A 20,787-nucleotide genomic window follows, 5' to 3' on the forward strand; every position below is an offset into this window, starting at 1 on the left:
CTTTCAGCAAAACCTCTTATCATTACGACTCGACGTCTGAACTCTCGTCTTACGACTCGAGATCCGACCCCTCCTCGCATCGACTCGAGGTTGACGTACACAACCTCTTCTCTGCACGACTCAATACCCGATCTCTCTACTAGCAACTCGAGATCTGACCTCTCCTGATAAAGACTCGATGTAACCACTTATACCTCTCCTATTAAAGGCCTGATTTCTCCTGTTGCAACTCGAGACCCGACCTCTTATCGTAAAGACTTGGTGTCTTCTCCTGAATACTCGAGGCCTAACCTCTCCTCTAACGACTCGAGACCCTACCTCTTATTTCCAGGATTCAAGCTTTGACACCTTATATTGTCTAATCTTTGTAGCTTCAAGTCGTGGGGTCGGTCGCACACTACTCGACAGTCCTCCGTCGATGGGATCAGTCTACTCCGACCGTCGCGTTGTCCGGTCTTCATGTATCCTTTTGTCTGGCAACCCTAGGATTTTTATGGTGGAGTAAGGTATTTTTTTAATTTGAGCTCCGTTTACAAAGTGACAAGTTATTTTTAAAATTGAAGCTACACTTTAAATATCTCGTTCATCTTTCCAAGTATCAAAGAAAACTCACCTAATGATGATATTTTCTTGATTTCTATCAACCACCGTTTCCACGACAGATGAGTAAAAATATGGGTTTTATGTTGGCCCCTCTATTTAATTTAAAGTTTCATCCCAAAAGCATTCACTCGATACCAAAGGATCAAATGTTCGGTACACCATGTGATTATTCCGCAAACTCAACTGGCATCAAACGGCGGCGCGCTTTCCTAATTCCACCTAAATACCGCACTCGCGCTAATTAATCTCACATTCATGAGACTCACGCTGTTTGCCATCATCCAGGGGGACTTGAAACCGAAGATCGTTCGGGGTTTCGGGGGCATTTATTTCAAAATATCAATTCAAAGCAAGCGAACTATGCCCCGCTCCATTTCGGTGGAGCTGCTGACAAATCCGAAGCAATCCTATCCTGGAACCCTCCGGAATGATGTAATTATTTGATACCGCATCACTTATTTCAATTTTGCGCTTTTGTTTCTCGCGTGTCGTCGAGAAATTTCTTGCTAGGTTATGTCAGACTGTTTTCAGTAATGTTTTATTTTTTTTTTAATTTCTCTTTCTCTTTCCCTCTGCTTCCAGTCACTGTGATATTCAACATGTTGCTGCTGGTGTTTGCGTTTCTCGGAGTTATTTCTTCGTTACTCGCGGTTCTAGGACTACGGCAGGTACGTTTCTATGGATATGTACGTATGTACGAAGAAAATACAAGACCATCACCCAAAGCATCCTTCCAACATGAGGTACAACACGTGTTAGGTCGGGATTTAACAAGGATATGAAATATAAGTTCGTATGTTTCCAAAACATGAAAAGCATGGGTATTAGTAATCAAGAAAAAACAACAAGCTGTCGGAGCTAGTTATTTTCTATTTCGATTTACCCTCAAAGCTGGAAATACCGCAGAGCCGATCTCTTATAACATCATAGATAGAAACATTTTTCAGTTCATATTGATTTCTGTGAACGAATATTTTAGGATGACTCGAGGCTTAGTGTTAACTGTAAAAGTTTGCTATGGTATTTCTGGAAAACCAACAAATCTTTCTCATGACTAGTTCAAAGTTTTTAATTCATTCGATTCCAGCTAACACGAATTCGTAATAGAAATGAAAACAAACTCGTTAGATTTCAGGGATTCGGGATAGGTATTTATACACATATGTTATATCTTATTGTAAAACATCAATTTCGATTTGGTCGTCGGACAAAATTGTAGTGCTCTGAAATTAACTATGCATAACGTCATTATTTTTGTTGATATTTATGATTCCAGTCGGTGAATGTAGTTTGCAGGGAATGCATGAAAAGTACCATGAAGGTACCAACTAATTTAACGAAACCACCTTTCCAGCAACATACTTGCAGAGAACATGAAACAAAACCTCATTAATTATGTTTGTGCCATTTCAATTCTCTATCATGTTTCATCCGATTGCCGATTGGACAAACATAACAGGACAAACGGGCATTTCTGGTGCCATGGATCATCGTAATGGTAGCGGATCTGTTGGTGGAGTGCGCCCACTTTATCTATCTGATTGTGATACAAACGGTAAGTGTATCTACAATTTTACATCCGAAATCCTACCGGAAACAGTCATAACAGCCATAACCCGTTTTGTTCTTCCATTCATTGTACCGTGAATGACAAATTGTATATCCAGCCAAATTAGCTCTCGCCGAAGTTCGGGTTGCTCGCTTTCGAATGCACAAAACCTACATCCTACATCCATACTCATTCCCATCAGACTAATCGCATGCGATTAAAATTGATTTACTGTAACGATATGTTGCTTGTTGTTTTCATGAATGCTGCCTTCAAATATGTCGGGGATGCTGCCTGTCGATGCTTTGGAACAACTCTTGTGCCGGCCCTCAACATCACCATTCATCTTGTGGTATAACGATGCTGCTGCTGTTGCTTCGCCTTCGATGTGTCAAATCCAGCTGAATTTTGAACCAGTCACGGCGATGCTGTTCACGATCGATTTTTTCATCCTGTGTCTTAACGTGAGTACCTACACACAAAAAAAAGCATGATAAAATTACTAAATCCGTGGTTTAAATGAACAACAGGCAACCATATTTTTGAGTCAAATATGTTTTGTTGTTTATAATACCTTACGCATAGCTGTTTTACTATGTCCTCAATTTGGCTGCGCATAGTAAATTCGACTGCGTTTTAGTAAAATTGTAAATGAAATGATGCATTGTTTTACTTCGTCCCTTGTAAAATTAATATGTTCCATGATGAAACTAGTATGTGTTATGATAAAGATTAGGAGGAGCGAAGAGCTTGATTTAAATAGTAAAATTATTATGTATGTTTGTTTGTATGTTTGCATGCATGCATTATGACATTATTTGAAACATGAAAAATCACACTTCCGACACACGTCGGTCAATGTTAGTGTGTTCTCCCGATGCTCTGGAATGATTTTCAAAGTTATGAAACTTTAAAGCAGCTCAAAATTAGTTTTTTTTACTCACGGGTTTGATGATTATAATGATCCTGAATTAGTGTAAACAACAAGAATGTTTATCATAGTAAAATTATAAAACGCACTTATGTTTTTGAGTCAAATATGTTTTGTTCTCAAAAGTACGATGTGCGTAGTATTTTGTTGATATGAATTGGTGCCACAATGTCAAAATTACTATGCGGACGGTAGTTGTAATAGAAATTATGATAAAATTATCATGACCATAGTATTTTCGACAACAAACATTGAGAGTTATCGAACATTACCGGGTACATAGTAATTTCAATATTGTTTCATGCGCACTTTTATAAAATCGATGTTAAACTTTTCGTGGTTGAAAATACTATAGCGCTGAAATGGTAAAATTATCATGCCAGCGTCTTTGGGATAACCACTCAATTTTTTTCCGTGTATTCCATGTGAAGAGTTTCTAAAACTTTTGGGTTAATCCAAATTCGAGCGTTTGATTATGAACGAATGGAATGAAAATTCGATTGAAAAGTGCAACACTAGAATAAGTAACAAACTTACCTTATTGCGATATTGAACAGGCTACAGAGAGCGAAAGAAAAAAAGTACCATTATGTTTTTTGCTTGTTATAATATGAATGATTGAAAATCATAAATAGTTTTCTTCTACAATTTGTTTTAAAATGTTCAACGGATAAATCAAGCATATGTTTACTTTTTGGATGAAACAATTAGCGTTGCGGACCAAACATATTAAAAAGTGCGAAGTAAGAATAGTAACCCTCATGTTTTTCTACAAAAATCTAGATCATTTCTTAAAATTAATTGTGGAAAAGTGAAAAAAAATGCTTCTTCAAACTATCTGCATTTTTAGGCAGTGTCTTGCATACAAAAGGTTTTTTGAAGGATTTTTAAGAGATTTCCCTCTTACATTAAGAAATTTTACATTTCAGCTATAAAACTATAGCGAACTGCTCAATTTCTAAATTAACACGACATGAAATGATAAAACAAACGTTCCGGGTTGACCTTGAATCAGAAAAAAAACAAATTTTTTTGATTTTTTTTTCAGTAGACCACACTTTTTCCAAGTTCAAGTCGTAGATGGCAGCTCTATCTACAGCTATACGGAGAAAAAAGACGACCGTTGTTCCAATTATTTCAGGTGTTTATATCAATCATCATAGTATAGTTGATTTTTTCGCATTAAACTATAGATATAATAAATTCAACTTTAAACTGCTGGTTGGCATTATGTAATCAACTATAAATATGATAGGTTTAACTATAATTGTATGATTGATTCTACTTTCAGTATGATGGATTCAACTTCAATTGTTTGATTGTACTCACGCATTTAACTACATATAAATATAATAGATTCAACTATAAACTGATAGACCTTTTGCAATGAACTATAAATATTCTAGATTGGGGACCGTTCAAATACCATGTAGACAGAAAAATGAGATTTTTACCCCCTCCTCAAGCGTGGACATTTGGAAAACCCCTACCCCCCTCCCCGAATGTCCACGTGGATAGATTTGATTTTTTTTAAATCTAATTTGACAGTTAGAAACACTACTTTTTGCCTTTTTGTTATTGAAATAGCTGGTTTTGAAAAAAACCAAATAAGCATTTCCTGATATAAATTAATTTTAAATTTTATGAAGAGATAAATCACCGTAATTTATGTTTGTAACTTTAATTTATCTGCCTTATCGGTGAAAAGTGATATCATTTTAAGTAGGGACATATTTAGATTATGATTATGAGGTCTTGTGGGGCGAACCACGCTTGGCCTACTAATGTGTGGTGGTAGATGCAACCAAAGATACCGTCACTTCAAGATAAAGAAGTGGGCTTTGCCGCGAACATTAATTCTTCTATACAGACTTTCGATGTTCGCAACGCCACCTTTAGAGTTGGGGCAACAAAATTCATGCATCTAGCCATGGTAACCAATGTGTGTCTTGGAAAAATAAATCTGCTTTAAAAGTATATCTGTTGGAAGTGAGTACTTCAGAACCATCTACAATGCTTTAAATGGAAAAAATATATTTTGGTTGACCTTTTGGAAGAATTATTAACCATATATTGCCATTCGGAAAAAAATTGATTTGAATTTGAATTAAACCGAAACTCTGCTTTTCTAATTTTACTCAGTTCGTGATGAAAATCATCTATTGAATGCTCAATTGGAAATCTTTTTGTTCATAAAAACAAGTTTTTAAAATCGATACCAACAGTGCGAATACGAACAACGGTTGCTTTGATAATTTTGTATGTTATCTGACGTTGAAGTTGTTGAATACTCAAACCATTGATCCCCATGGAGGGTGTACTAGCTATTTTAGTCGCCTGTTATGATACCCCTTCTCAGAAGGGAGCAGCACTGAGCGTATAGAAAGAATTTTCGATAAGTTACATGGGCCTGATGCAACTCTATCTGTGTCTACCACTTCATAGTAGTTGGCCCGTGCGGAACAAAAAATTGATACGTGATAATAACGCTTTTAAACAAATTCTACTCGCTCTTTTTCACCATCTTTCATTTCGTCTAACGTTCTATCCATCTAAAAAAAAAGCTCATAATATTAAGATGTCCCTACTAAAAAGGAAACCACTTTTCACCGATAAGGCCAATAATTAGAAAAATAAAATAAATTACCATATTTATTACTTCCCGAGCGGAGGAAATTTACATATGCTAATTTTTGTGATGTTCTGTTAAGCGGATTTTGAGATAGCGTCTATTGAAGAAATTTTTCGACTATCATTCTTGAGCAACAAGTACGCCATCTATAATGCAAATTTTTTCAAATTAAATCTTTTTTTGATTACGTTTGCTGTTTCCTGAAGCTTGATCTTCAAAATATCTCAAAATTTAGAATTTGGTCGAAGTTTTAACAAATTTTGCCGATTATCACAAGAACAAGATATTTGACTTTTTATCACCCTACTACTGTTTTTGCTTTTGCGTAATGGCACGATTCTAGATCCAACTTAAACAGAGTGTAAACTTTTTGGGACCTATTAAAGTGCTTTGCAGAAAAAACGGTCGCATTTGGAGGCAGTCTTCTTTGTATTTTTAGCCGTTCATCGTGTCAATCGTTATGAAATAATAAGTAATTTGCCGTTTCCACACATCGTTTGCCTCTTCAAGTACTAGACATTGAATTTTCAAGTTTTTTCTCCTCGTTTGTCTCCGGAAAATACAGGCGAGACTTGTCAATTGGAAACCTGCCAGGTGACAGCTAAAGAGTTCGTTTTGCTATCGGCTATGAAATTTTTCAAAACATCTCCCCACAAGCAGAACAAATATTCTGCGCACGATTTGATCACCGTATTTTGTTTATTTTATTGGTGGGCAGCTTTTTGTACCTTGTAGAAAGGAAGTTTGGCCTATTTATTAGTCAGCTAGACAAGCAGTCAGAAAAAATTGACTTTTTTTAGCACTTCCTCTATTCATATTTTTGGATGGAACTTGAAAAAACCTCTCATATTCCTCTTGCATCATGGAATCAACAATCTTCACTTTAATTTAAATTTTAGCTCACAATTGAGTTCTCTAGGACTTCTTAAACAATTTACCATGTGTACTTTGATCGAAAAGTTAATTTCCAGCTGTTTTTGGGTCTCCCACTAGGACTTTTCTGGATTTTTCTCGATCCTGCCCAAAAAAATATGTCAATGAACTTCAGTATTGGACGCTTTCTCAAAAACTACTTGACAGATTGCCACCAGATATTGAACACGTACACATCACATTATAGGTAACTTCATTGAAAATTTCGTCAATTTCCATCGATACATCCAAAAGTTATTTACAAAACAAAGTGTAGCCTTTTTTTTTCGAATACACCCCTCAATTGGCTGTTGTTAAGTGTATTGCTGTTAAAATTTTATATATATATTACAAATATGAAAAAGAATAGGTATAATTTCTATCTACTAGAAAGAAAGTAATCAACAATAAATAAGATGACTTCCAATGTAATCATAAGTTGGATCTACAATATCTTTAATTGTACTCAATAAATCAATCATTAAAATATAATAAAATATATCATATTTATAGTTAAATCACAAAACCAGTATAGTTGTTTAAACTATATATATAAATATATATATATATATATATATATATATATATATATATATATATATATATATATATATATATATATATATATATATATATATATATATATATATATATATATATATATATATATATATATATATATATATATATATATATATATATATATATATATATATATATATATATATATATATATATAGTTGAATGCCGAAAATTAACCATAGGACTAAAGTTGGGTCTATATTTTTTTTATGATTGAGTGCGTAAAATCAATAATTCACATATAGTTGAATCAATTTTATGTATCATTGAATGCACAATTTCATACAGTTAAATTATAAATTGAGTTAATGATAATTTTAAAATTTAAAGTTGGTCGAAAATTAATCAGAAAAATGATTGAATATAAGTGGGAAATTGGTGACTATACTATACTTTTCCCTCCGAGTAAAACCAATTTAAGTCTCAATATTGATGTTCCGCGTTTATTTAGGCCCATCTTCATCTTTTCGAGGTAGTTTTCCAACACAGTTCTGTTGGAGCTCCCGCTGAAGGATGCTTCTCCGGATTTTTAAAAAATCACCATCACATGTATGTATATACCACCGTCGAAGTTCCTGCTCATCTAAACTTTCTAGTCAATTGCAAATCATGTCAATAATACTGCCGGACCAGATGGCTATCAAGTTTCATCTGAAAGTACAACGTACAACCTTATGCTGATTATCTGTCCAAAAAATTCACATTTTAGTGGCCTTAATTCAATCCTTATTATTTGCTTAAGCGGTCTTAGAATGTACAAGGCGTTACACTATACCAAGTACCTACTTATTTCTTGACCAAAATTATTCAGCACACCTTAAACCTATCCGCTCTAGAGTGTCAATATGACATGATTGGAAGGTTGGCGGCTTGTGCGTCCAAATGATACAATTTCTCCGAGGACCCTCAATGAATTCTTGAAATGTTTAGTTTTGCATAATTACTTTTTTTAATGGACGCACCTTGAAAGCCCAGGAATTCTTTTTAAAAAATCCCTCATCAGACTTTGAGTGTCAATTTTATACTCCTTGCTTAAAACCTATATATCTCTTATGTTTCTCAACTGTATACTTTGACAAAATATAGTTTTGAAAACCTCGAAATAAAATTCAAATATGTTTCTCAGACATTATTCACCTGTAATACTTCAGTTTTCCGCAATTCAAAGTCTAAGAAAAAATCGACAAAAACACGCTTCGGAAGAAAGATTGTAGATCAGCTACGGAAGCATGTATTTTTTATTTAATTTTTTTTAAGATCATTACCACAAAAGAATGTGAAAAAGTGATGTTAAAACCGTGCTTTTCGAACAACAAACCGTGAAAGTTGTTTAAATCTCACTAGATAATTTTCGAAAACAGGATAAAAAAAATTAACGAAATTTGACACATTTTTGCACTTTTAAATTGTCAAAATACCAAACACAGAATTTTTGACGAATTTTCAAAAGTAGCAGTTTTTCGAATTTTTTGCCAGTTTGGAATTTTTTCAGATTTTGTACTGGATTTTGAGTATATTAATGAATTTATATGCATTATTATGGCAATTTTTAACCGATTTTAGTGGTGTAATTATAAAAGCGCTGCGATACTTAACAAAAATATGAAAAATAGAAATGTAAAATAATTTCTAAATATTCATAGGTTTGTGCAACTTTCGCTAGCATCTCCTTGTTCGTTCCGAAATAGGGTGGGACAGTGCAGTAAAAACGACCAAATCATAAGGTGGTTCTTACTAGTTGAATATTTTGACGTTGAACCACTGGTTGAACGTCTGTGCCATTTTTTCTGGATATACTTTAAGATTTATATATGTATATTATATTTTTGAAAATTACTGCAGCGCTTATTTAATTAAACCTCTAGAATCGGTATGAAATTGGATTTCTGATGAATATTGATTTATTGCGGAAATCTTGAATTAATATGCTCAAAATTCAGTGCAAAGTTGTATTTTAGTGCAAGAAAATCTGTTTAAATTGCAAATTGACAAATAGTTTTCTGTGTTTCGTATTTTGACAATCTAAAAATGCAAAAAATAACCTAATTACGTCAACTTTCCATTTTTTTTTTAATTTATCTAGAGTGACTTAAACAGTTTTGATGGTTTTTTGATTGAAAAGTACGATTTATAAGTCATTTTTTACATTTTTTGTGGTCATGATCTTAAAAATTTCAAAAAAAAAATATATCCTTATGTGAATTATAGCTTCTCACTTAAGATTTTTTGGACACTAAGTGAAATTGTTTTTTGATCATTACGAAACTGATCTAGAGTCTTTCTTTCAAAGCATGTTCTTGGATTTTTTTTTCTTAAACTATGAATAATTGAAAACTGAAGTGTTGAAGGTGAATAGTGCCTGAGAAACAAATTTGAATTTCATTACGAGGTTTCCTAAATTAAATATTTTGTACGGTTGGAAACGAGAAAGATATAGCGGTTTTAAGCGAGGATTATTTTAATGCACTCAAATAAAGTTACAAGCCGCTAAACTTCCAATAGTGTCATATTGACACTCAAAAGCGGATTAGAGTTAAAAAGCTCAACTCTTATATAATTTCGGATATAAAAAGCTCAAGTTTTCCTTGAACCACGCATAAGCTTCAGGTGATCGTCATTTGCCTACATCTCTTAGCTGGTTCAAAAAAAAAAAAAATCAATATTATATGCAAATTATAATACATTTTTAAGCTCATTGAAAACAGAAATTTTTATTAATGAGTTTGTCTTAAATTTTATGATTGGCTAACTTTATCTACAACTTTGCTGGATACATGTAAGCCAATTTCCGGAGATCAAAGATTACCATTTAAAAAACAATATTTCAGTTTCGAAACATTGGCTTTCACAAATTTTCCGAAGAAGCAAAAATAGTTTATCGATGAGTTTGGAGAATCTCATTTGTAGGTTTTATTAGGTTTCAGTTTTTTTAACTAGCCCCAAAAGGAATTTTTTCCATTTTTTGTGTCACACTGTGATTTCGAATCATTTGCATTTAAATTGTAAGGCCTGATTAGGAAAGCTCCGATTCCACCAAATATGACTCATATTATGACCAAATATGATGAGAGAATAACTTGAACCGTTTTCCGAGATCTGATTTGATTGGACCAACCATTTAAGCGGAAACATATTCCATTAAAGCTTGGTCATCATTCATCATTCTCGGTCGAGTAGTCCTACTACCAGAAAATCGAATCCCAGACCAGAAGATAAGGATGTAGTTTCCTGTACAGAACCCCCCCAAGAAAAATAACAAGAATGAGAGAGAATCACCCCAAAGCCTTTCAGTCAAGTCAAGTCAAGCGGGCAGCCCCCTTGGAATCGGGGTCATTGTTTGTTTGACCCAAATTTGTTAAACATGAACAATTTCTAATGAACGATGTACCTACTATCGTTAGTTGTCCGAGAAAATAATAAAATAATGGTTTCCGTTTTTCGTTCCCTTGTGTCTTTTCTGTCTGTCTGTTTTCGTCCACAGATTTACTGTCTGCTGTGTGTGATATCCCAGTATCAGGAGTACAAAGCCGGACGAGGTGGAGCCGAGAACGATTCCTACACCAGTGTGAGTATATGAATTTATTCCGAGCTGAATCAGACCGGAATCATTAGGTTCTGAAAGTTTTGGTATTCATGAAAACAGACTGGTACCCATTGCTGTAAAGTTATCGCCCATTATTTGAAGTGGGATAGTCCAAGGTATGTTAATTTTATGAATTCATCAAATCGAGGATTATTGGCACATTACAGTTTTGGAGGAAAAATGAACAGTGTAATTAAAAATTTCAGTGAAGATTTCACACGTTGTCCTCTGGCCCATAGTTGCACAGGGTTCCTGAAGTATTAGTGAGGCATTTTTTTCTAGAGGTGGCCAATTTAAGGAACTCAGAAAGGGCCACAATAAGGAGCATTTCAATTAATAGTTTGATCGGATTTATCTCATATTATCCACAGCTTCAAAGCAAGGACATGTTTTAACTGCATCTTAGGCTACTAAGCAATCATATTTGTTGAAGAACATTCTAAGGTGCACACTATAGGAAGGCTACAAACCTGGGAAATCTAGTCTACCATGCTTTAGGGCCAAAGTCGGGTACATTTACACTCTAAAGAGATTTATTCCCAGAGGAACACTTAAATTGGTACTACAAAATAATTGTAATAAAATTATTCATCTGTTGCTTATCTGATGGTACCTACATTATCAATTATTTTGTATTTCATTGCTTCTTTTATTGACGACATCCGAGTCTGTTTTCACGAAATTTGTGACATACATCAAACGCTGACCTGAAGCTTTCGAATCTATCGAATCATCAACAATTTGTCAATAACGTTTTCCCCCCTTTGCCATTTCTCCTTCCATTAATTTTCAGTCCGTCAATTTCCAGTACAGCCCACCGGCGGCCACGTGTCTTCCCCAGGGCAAATCCATCCTCAGTCCGGTTATGTGTCCTCACACCAACTGTACGCTGATCCCGGAAGAGACCCAGATCAATGGGACGATTGTCGGAAGTAAGTTAAGGCGGATCTTATGTTGTCCGCCGGATAGACATATTATAGCGGAAATTTTCGGCAAATCATAAAATCTCATTATCCATACGACGGGCCGATGAACCGGGCTCATATTTTTTCGCAAGTTTTCATTCTGTGTTTTTTTTCGTCCACAGACACCCACCATCAAGTGAAGTCGTCGACGACCTTCGGACGACAAAATTCGCTGCTGCTGAAAAAGCACGTTAAATTCAACCAGCACGGCGATAAGACGAAAGTTTGCTGCGGAGGCGTTGTGATACATCCGGAAAACATCCTGACCAAAGATGGAGTCGTAACGGCGGCCAAAGTAAACGGATGCGTTGTGCCGGTCGAAGCTGTGCTGCCCGGTAGGTGTTTTGTTGCGAAAGTTTAATGATTGTTAAACAAACGTACAGGCCCCAAAACGGTACACTTCATCATCATCGGACGCCTTCATTGAAAATTTCGTTCACGCTCAAATTAAGAGGGCCTGAATGAGTTCCTAACTTCACATGACCAAACAATATGTCTCATGTCTAAGTAACCTCCCAAGTAACACAAATTATGCCAGCTGGCTTAATAGGATTTTGTTTTGGTTTTAGAATGGCTTTTTATGATGCTTACTTTATTGCTGTTTTATCGAAACTCCAGCATATGTCTAAAAACTATTTAACAACACTGAATGCTCTAATAAAACAATAACAGTTAAGCAGAACTTCAATGATCCAACCTTTCTTGACAGTTCTTGTTCAACGTGTCAAAACAGACACGCTCAGAATATAAAAGCGATGTCAGAAAAAATCTTTATCATAAATGTGTCCTATTCCTTCCCAATGAAACAGGAAGAAATACCCTGATGATACAGACAAAAATATGACATCGCTGAAAGCAGCAACAGGAAGAAATTGATTTTGTTGTCAGGCACCCTCTTGAAATCCAAGTTGGCGGCACCTTCAAGTGCTTTAAAGAGACTAACGAGGAATGAAAACCCCTGCAATCTGAATATCGGATGAAAGAGCTTAACGAATAGAAGACAAATTTCGTTGACTGGCGTCATCTTCAAAACCAAGATTTTTCCGCTCCCAGCGAAGCTCGAAGAATATTGCTAATAGACGTCAACTAATGTGGGATAAAACGTTCAAGAAGATTGGGGGCCGTTCAAATATTACGTAACGCAATTCTCGGTCTTTTTCAACCCCCCCACCCCCCTACGTAACACATTTTAATTAGATTTTCTATCAAAAATTCACAAACCGTAACAAACTGCTATACCCCCTCCCCCCCTAAACACGTTACGTAATATTTGAATGGTCCCTTGCTGGTTTCCCGTTCGGACCCGTAGATGAAGAATTTTTAAGCTTTGCTGAAGCTTAGAGAATAGCTCTATCGTCGAATGGAATGCCGTTGAAGGACGGGTCTAGTGATGAGACATTTCTCACAGCCATGCTCTGCAAAAATGGAATCAGCTGTGAAAATGCCAGAAAATTTCTCGTCGAAAAGATTGTAGATTCCGGAATTAATGTTTGTTCAAGAACATTTGAGATGACATCGGATTCCTTCCGCTGATTTTCAACGTACTTTCAAAAAGATTTCGGATTGGACTCGGTGCAGATATTTTTGATAGCAACGTTTGCAGCTTTTTTTGTACGATTTAAGCTTGCGATATTCGTCCTTAGGATAAAGGGACTTTTGCTTGTTGTAATTACGAAGAGCACAATTTTTTACCATCTTCAGTTTTCGCAGTTGATTTGTGACCCAAGGAGCTCGTTTATTGGAAGCTACGCTTCGTTTCGAAACATGGCGATTGATGATATAGTTAAAAATGTTTGAAAAAGTCACAGCTGCTGCATTGGGATCAAAGAGATCGAGCTCGTTATCCCATTCGTTAGAATCCAGGACAAGAAAGATGGTTTCGAAGTCAACGTTTTTGAAGTTATGGTACCAGGATGAATTTTCCTCAATGAGAGCATTGATTCTTGAAGCATCGAGTGAGACCACTAAACCTGGATGATGACTTGCTTACTTAACGGTCCCGCGCCAATTTTTCGGCGCATAGGGCCGTGGTAAAAGACCTCCACTGTTGACGCCAGTGTCTTCACTTGATCGCATTCAAGATACTCGTCGACAGTTCGGATTTCGACGGCTAGGCTTCGCCGCCACGAGTTTCTGGGTCTGCCGATGTACTTCTGGATTCTGGATCTTTCTGGGTTCTGGATCCTTCTGGATTCTTCTGGAGGTCTAGCATACGAAAGCGCGTGTTATCTGGGAGCAAAAAGCTACCTTGGACGGAGCACCATTTCAAGCCAGGCATGCTGAAATCATCTCCCAAGTAACAATTACATCCCTATTATGGTCAGCAAAACATCGTTAGGATCATAGTATCAATCTTCATAAAAAGCTAAAGCGCATTCTATGCATTACCAGAACTCAAATAAAGCTTAATTCTGGCTGCTTGACCCTGTTCTAGAAACGTCGTCATGACCATTTCTGTGACTCCTTGACTCCTTGTGCCTGATTTCTGTGACTTTGTCGGCTGTTAGCCAATCGGTGAAAAGTGCTGTAAACCCCTAACAATTCCTAGGGTCTGTACGCTTACCGTAAAAACACTACGTTTCAGGGAAGTTTGAGGAGTCTCTAGCGACTTAAGAACCGACATCTCCTCGCAACGACTCGAGATCCCTACTAAAACTTCTCCTCTTTGCGACTCGAGACCTGATCTCTCCTCAAAAAACTCTTCCGACCCCTCCTTGCATCGACTCGATGTCAACCTCTCCTCTGCACGATTCAAGGCTCGATCTCAACTCGAGTGACTCGAGATCTTACCTCTCCTCGTAATGACTCGAGGTGACCACTTATACCCAAGGTTGCCGAAATCAAAGAAAAATCTGCAATTTCACAGAATTTTGTGCAAATTTTCATCACAGAACCTGTGTCACAGAACACAGAATTTTGAAATGTTCACAGATTTCACAGAATTTTATAATTTTGAATTGATTTCCAATATTATAATTTTTAAGGCCAATATAAAATTAAGATTTCTTACTTTGAATTAGAAAAGAATGATGAGATTGGTAATGTTAATTGATTTTTCCCAATTAAAATGTAAAAACGACTCAATTTATCATGAATTTTCAATGAAATTAGAGGAAATAGCATCACAGAAAACCATCACAGAATTTTTGGGTAAAATCACAGAAAAACAGAATATTTTTTCTCAAAAACACAGAATTTTTTTCGGCAACCTTGCTTATACCCCTCCTCTTGTTGATTAAGGGCCTGATCACTCCTCTTACGACTCGAGACCCAACCACTCATTATAAAGCCTCAGGGTTGACCACACAAACCTCTCCGTCGGGAGATTCGAGGCCTGATTTCTCCTCTAACGACTCGAAGCTCGACCTCTTATCTCCAGGATTCGAGGTTTGCCACCTTGCCCGTCGTGTGCCAGATCGAGAGCACCTTGTCCTTGACTCGCGCCTGTCACTGCACACACGCGGGACTTAACGCAGCGACTCGGATGATTCCCGACGAAGACGTCATCCTACTGCAACTCGATTGGCTCACCTGGCGTCGAGATTCACTCTACCCGTGGGTATTCTCCGATCGTGGAAAAACATTTTCCCAACGATTTCCACTGCGACGAAGATAAAGTCTTATCCCTGCAGCTTAGGTTGTTGAGAACCGATTATATTATTTTAATGGCATTGCGGCGAGATGAACTTCTAAGGTAGAAATGTTTAAGTCATTAGGAAGAATATAGCTGGATAGATGAAGCGAGTGCGCTTCGTAGAGGAAGTGAAAAGGTGGTGAAGAATGTAAGCGGAGGGCAATTTGTGTAGAAAGCTCAAAACTGATCGGGTAAACTTTTGCTAGGCTCACTGACTGACTATGTAGAGGAGGCGAAGCAATCGCAGATCCTCTTCACAGTCAGCCTAGAGTGGCTTAGGTGTATTCTATACACACCTAAGCGAGCAAAAGAATACCCGACAGCCGCTTACAAGAGCAGTCTGAAATGCGTGCAGAATCTAGCGATGTATGATTTTTCGGGCTCTCGCTTAGGTAGTTTGCTACTTTTGTTTTTCGCATCTTATCTACCTAGCGTGCCTTACTTTCTGGAAGTGTCGCAAGACATTTTTATTAACCCCATTTTCCCCCCCCTTTTTGCCAATGAAATCTATGATTAAGATTTTTTATCGCCGATATAATTATTGATTATATTACCTAGCGGCACGCTAGGTAGATAAGATGCGAAAAACAATAGTAGCAAACTACCTAAGCGAGAGCCCGAAAAATCATACATCGCTAGATTCTGCACGCATTTCAGACTGCTCTTGTAAGCGGCTGTCGGGTATTCTTTTGCTCGCTTAGGTGTGTATAGAATACACCTAAGCCACTCTAGGCTGACTGTGAAGAGGATCTGCGATTGCTTCGCCTCCTCTACATAGTCAGTCAGTGAGCCTAGCAAAAGTTTACCCGATCAGTTTTGAGCTTTCTACACAAATTGCCCTCCGCTTACATTCTTCACCACCTTTTCACTTCCTCTACGAAGCGCACTCGCTTCATCTATCTAGCTATATTCTTCCTAATGACTTAAACATTTCTACCTTAGAAGTTCATCTCGCCGCAATGCCATTAAAATAATATAATCAATAATTATATCGGCGATAAAAAATCTTAATCGTTGTTGAGAACCGCCCTACTCGGATACTCCCCAAAGGTGGAGCATCCAACGCACGAATACGACGCACCCTTATCTTTGTAGCTTCAAACCGTGGGGTCGGACGCACACTACTCGACAGCCCCCCGTCGGTGGAGTCAGTCTACTCCGAACGTTGTCCAGTGTTCTTTATCCTTTTGGCTGGTAACCCTAGGAATTTTGACCCACGGCTTTTTCTGCCCGCCACGCCGTGTGCCAGATCGAGAGCAGCTTGGCCTGGGCTCGCGCCTGTCACTGCACACATTCGGGACTTTGAACGCTACGACTCGGATGTTTCCCGCCAGTGACGACATCCTACACCATCTCGAGAGGCTCGCCCGGCATCGAGTGCCTCTCTACCCGGACAAGCAAACACCTTAGATTCGGGTATTTCCTCTACGTCACTACAATCTGGGCAATATGGCGAAGCCACATGTCCAAATCGATAGTGGTACTTCATTAAGCATCCATGACCAGCCAGGAATTGCGTCATATGGAAGTGCACTTCCACCCACGATGGGTCCCCCTGTCTTTCGCTGAGCTGCTGCCAGTTGAACATCGAATACTCGTTGGCGAGATCCCGTACGTTAGGCGTGTCTTTGTTGTCGTAGCAATAAATATTCTGCTATAGCAAAACCGATATGGGCATGACGCCCGCGACTACGCAGGCGGCTTCAAACGACATGGTCCACTGGTATCCACTGGTAACCCGCAGGTTCATCAGCCACTGAACGCTTCTAAGTCTCTGCAGGTTACATTGTCCTGCCAGGGCCTACCTCCAGGCCGCTGCTCCGTACCACAAGATTGACGTGGTCACGCTTACGTGTGGTCTTCTTACCACTGCGGATTGCCGAGGAATTCGACGTCATCCGTGTGAGTGCGGCCGTGGCCATTGCCGCTCTCTTACACATGTAGTCGACATGAATCGTAAAGCTGAGCCTGTCATCTATCATCACCCCTAGGTACTTGATTGCGCGTTTGGACACGATATTACACGGTACCATTGAAGTTGAATGGTACCTGTTTGGGGTGAGATCAGGTTGGTGATTAGCACCATCTCGGTTTTGTGGTGGGCTAGACGCAGGCACTCGGAGTGCATCCAGCTTTCCACTGCCTGGATAGCTACCGTGGCCAGTAGCTCAACCTTCGCTGTTGAGGAGCCTCTCGCCAAGAGGATTACATCATCCCCAAATCCTACGAGTTCAGCTCGTTTGTAGGAGTTTGTCGTGAGTGATGTTCCACAGAACCGGGCTGAGTATTAACCCCTGTGGAACATCCACCGAAACCTCTTGTGTTCGCAAACCGTCGCCGGTCATATACTGCAGTTGGCGATTGGAGAGTAATTTTCCACAAGCCTATACAGATATGCCGGGATCCTCATTTGTATGAGCGACGAAGCAATCGCTGTCCAACTGACACTGTTGAAGGCGTTCTTCACATCCAGAATTACCACCGCGTAAAAGCGGAGCCCTTTCCCCATGGTTAACCTGGCTCTGTCCGCTACCTCGATGACCGAGCGGATTGCATCTACAGTGCTGCGACCTGGACGGAAACCAAACTGTATCTCTGAAGTCGGTTCTGAATCACCTTCTCCAAGACCATATTCGCTGTATCCAGTAGACAGATCGGCCGGTATGCCGATGGGTCTCCTGGACGCTTACCCGGTTTTGGCAGAAGGACGAGTTTCTGCCGTTTCCACGTGTTAGCCCCCACTCCGTCACGTATCGTTGCAACGATATCCGGAACATATCGGGGAACTCCCTGATCGCGGCCTTCACTGCGACGTTCGGAATGCCGTCCGGTCCGGGGGCCTTCCTCGGTTGGAGAGACTTGGCGATCTCGAGAAGTTCTTTAACCGTTATCCGCTCTTCGGCGCTAGTGTCCAAATCATACGGGACTGTTGGCCAGTGGGTAACTTCGTTCTGTGGGAACAGCTCGTTGATGATGACTCCCAGTTTTTCCGGGCACGTTTCAGGTGTTGCACCCCCACTTTTATTTCTGTCCATGACTATCCGATAGGCATCACCCCATGGCAGTCGTTGGCGTCACGGCATAACTGCTTGAAACGTGCCCCTTATTTGCGTTGATGGCCCTCCGGAGGGCCCATCTTTCGCTTGTGAAGAGTGGCCTACGCTCCGTTCTCTCTTCTTGGGTCCTTGCGTTCTGCATCCTACACCTTGCCCTATGGCAGTCGGCACGCAGACCCGCAACTTCCTCTGTCCACCAGTAGACGGGTGGCCTAGTGTTTTAAAGCTTGGCCTTTCTCGTCATCGCAGCATCGCAAGCGCGAGCTAGAACCCTCGTCAGTTCTTCCGCGGACAGGTTGTCCAGGTTCCTCTACCAGTGCAACACTTCGACAAAGACGTCCTGGTCGAACTGCGTTGCCTTCCAGAGGTGTTCCCCTGTCCAAGACTCACGTCTACCTGCCCACGTAGTTGAGCCTGGCCGATAGCGGATCGCGAAGTGATCGCTATTCGTGTAGGCTTCGCTTACCATCCAATTGCATACCAACCCCGGGCTACCGAAGGTGACATCTATGGTTGCCAGGGCTTCTAAAAGAATTTGACTTCTGGGGTTTGTGAGGCGGCTACCCCATTCATCGGCCCACGCATTAAAGTCGCCAGCTATAACAATGGGGCTTCTCCCCGTTAGCACCTCTACCATCTTGTCAACCATAGTGCCGAACCTCTCCAAGGACCATCTTGGGGGAGCATAGCAGCTACAGAAGTAGATCCCGCTAACTTTGGCCACCACCATGCTTTCGTTTTCCGTCGCCACCACTTCTTGTATAGGGAAACTACCTGTTACCAATATCGCGGCCAGTTTGGCATCATCGGTCACCCAATTAGTGCCATTCGCAGCTCTACGATAGGGGCCGGCAACTGGCGCGATGTTCAACTTTTCCTCAACTGTCATCTGCCACAACAGCTGGTGTGCTGTGTAGCAGTGGTTGAGGTTAAGTTGGACGACCTCTATGCTCTTGGCGCCCAGGGTGTTACCGCCTGCGCCTTTTTGTAGGCGAGGCACCTAGGGTTGCCAGCAGCGTGGTCTCCAGTGCAGACAGGCTTCTTACAGTTATCCGACTTGTGGCCGATCTCCAAACACTGGGGGGTGGGGGATGGATATCTGACAGATCGACCGGCGTTTGCTGCTGCAACCGTAAGCTTGACCAGCCCAATCTACATACCGGATCTGGGTGGGCCATTTCGAAAACGAACTGACATCTGGTCCGAGCAGAGTTTGCACTGCTCAACCAGTGCCACCCGCAGTTCTTCTTCTGGCGTGACTTCATCCAGGTTTTTGACCCGGATGGTCACCTCCTTACAGAGGGCGCGTACCTCAGCCATGTCGCCAAGGGCTTCGGCCGTCTTAGACGTAAGGGTCCCGCTGGAGTTTACCGCGCCACGCTTTAGTTCTAGGATCATCTCGCCGGTGCGTATCCGACGGATTCTCCGATCGCTTTCGCCGAGATCGGTCCTCATTTCTACGCATCTGTCGCAGGACATCTGCGTACTTGACCTCAGGTGCCATGACGACAATCGCCTCTCCCCTTAACGTGACGTTTGCGCCGTTGGGGTCGGGGTTTGGCTTTTTTCGTCTCCCCACCTTTTGGCCTCCCTTTTTTGTACGATACCGTTTGCCATCCGGTATTTGCGCTCGTCGGCTCACCTGCTTTCTCTGCAGGGCCTTCCGCCCGCTTCGGAGCGCTGGCCGCAGGATCCTGCCGGACAGACGGATCCTTCGCTCTTTTCTTAGGATCACCGGGTCTGAGTTCCCCGGGAGATCCTCTCTTACGTTTGCTGTTGCCGGCAAACGCAAGACTGCCCTCTGTTTGTATTTCTTTGTGGATGTTGGACTTCCCCTTCACACATTCCACAAGGTCAGCGATACCAGCCATGGCCTTGACCAACTCTACCGGGGCTCCCGGATCTTGAAGTTCGAAGGCCTGTAAATCCTCTCACCCAAATCTCGATACTCTGAAGGCTTTTATCTCTGAGGTGTGGGCTTCATTGTCAGTAGCTTCTATGGCGAAGGTATGCTCCCGATTGAAATCTCGCCTGGAGAGCGAAATTTAGAACGAAGGTGGACACATCGAGTTATTGTTTCTTAATATGTTTATCTACATACCTGAATGAAACAAAAAGTTTAAATTACGTTGATATCAAGAAAAATGTTTTTGAGCTTTGATGAAAGATTTTTCATTGTTTTATGTGTCATACTGTATATGTATTATTTATATCAACGTGTGAAGAGAAAAAAAATACTAGAATCTTCATAAACTTTTCAGTTACAAACCAGATTTACCGTGACCTCTTTTTCATCTAAACATTTAATTTAGCATGCCTTAGAGAACCAGTATCCGTGGT

The 20,787-nt window shown here is 39.8% G+C and overlaps 1 protein-coding gene across 1 annotated transcript in view; it reads left to right on the forward strand.

Annotated features, from left to right (window-relative positions):
- The window catches only part of LOC129755100 (uncharacterized), a 198,097-nt gene that overhangs the window by 174,501 nt on the left and 2,809 nt on the right, over positions 1-20,787 (forward strand). The window contains exons 4-9 of the mRNA XM_055751432.1: positions 1,186-1,271; positions 2,063-2,158; positions 2,554-2,616; positions 10,691-10,774; positions 11,586-11,724; positions 11,880-12,092. Coding sequence (XP_055607407.1) covers positions 1,186-1,271; positions 2,063-2,158; positions 2,554-2,616; positions 10,691-10,774; positions 11,586-11,724; positions 11,880-12,092 — 681 coding nt within the window. The remainder of the gene's footprint in view (positions 1-1,185; positions 1,272-2,062; positions 2,159-2,553; positions 2,617-10,690; positions 10,775-11,585; positions 11,725-11,879; positions 12,093-20,787) is intronic.

The sequence above is a fragment of the Uranotaenia lowii genome, chromosome 3, assembly GCF_029784155.1.
Source record: "Uranotaenia lowii strain MFRU-FL chromosome 3, ASM2978415v1, whole genome shotgun sequence".
Lineage (NCBI taxonomy): Eukaryota > Metazoa > Arthropoda > Insecta > Diptera > Culicidae > Uranotaenia > Uranotaenia lowii.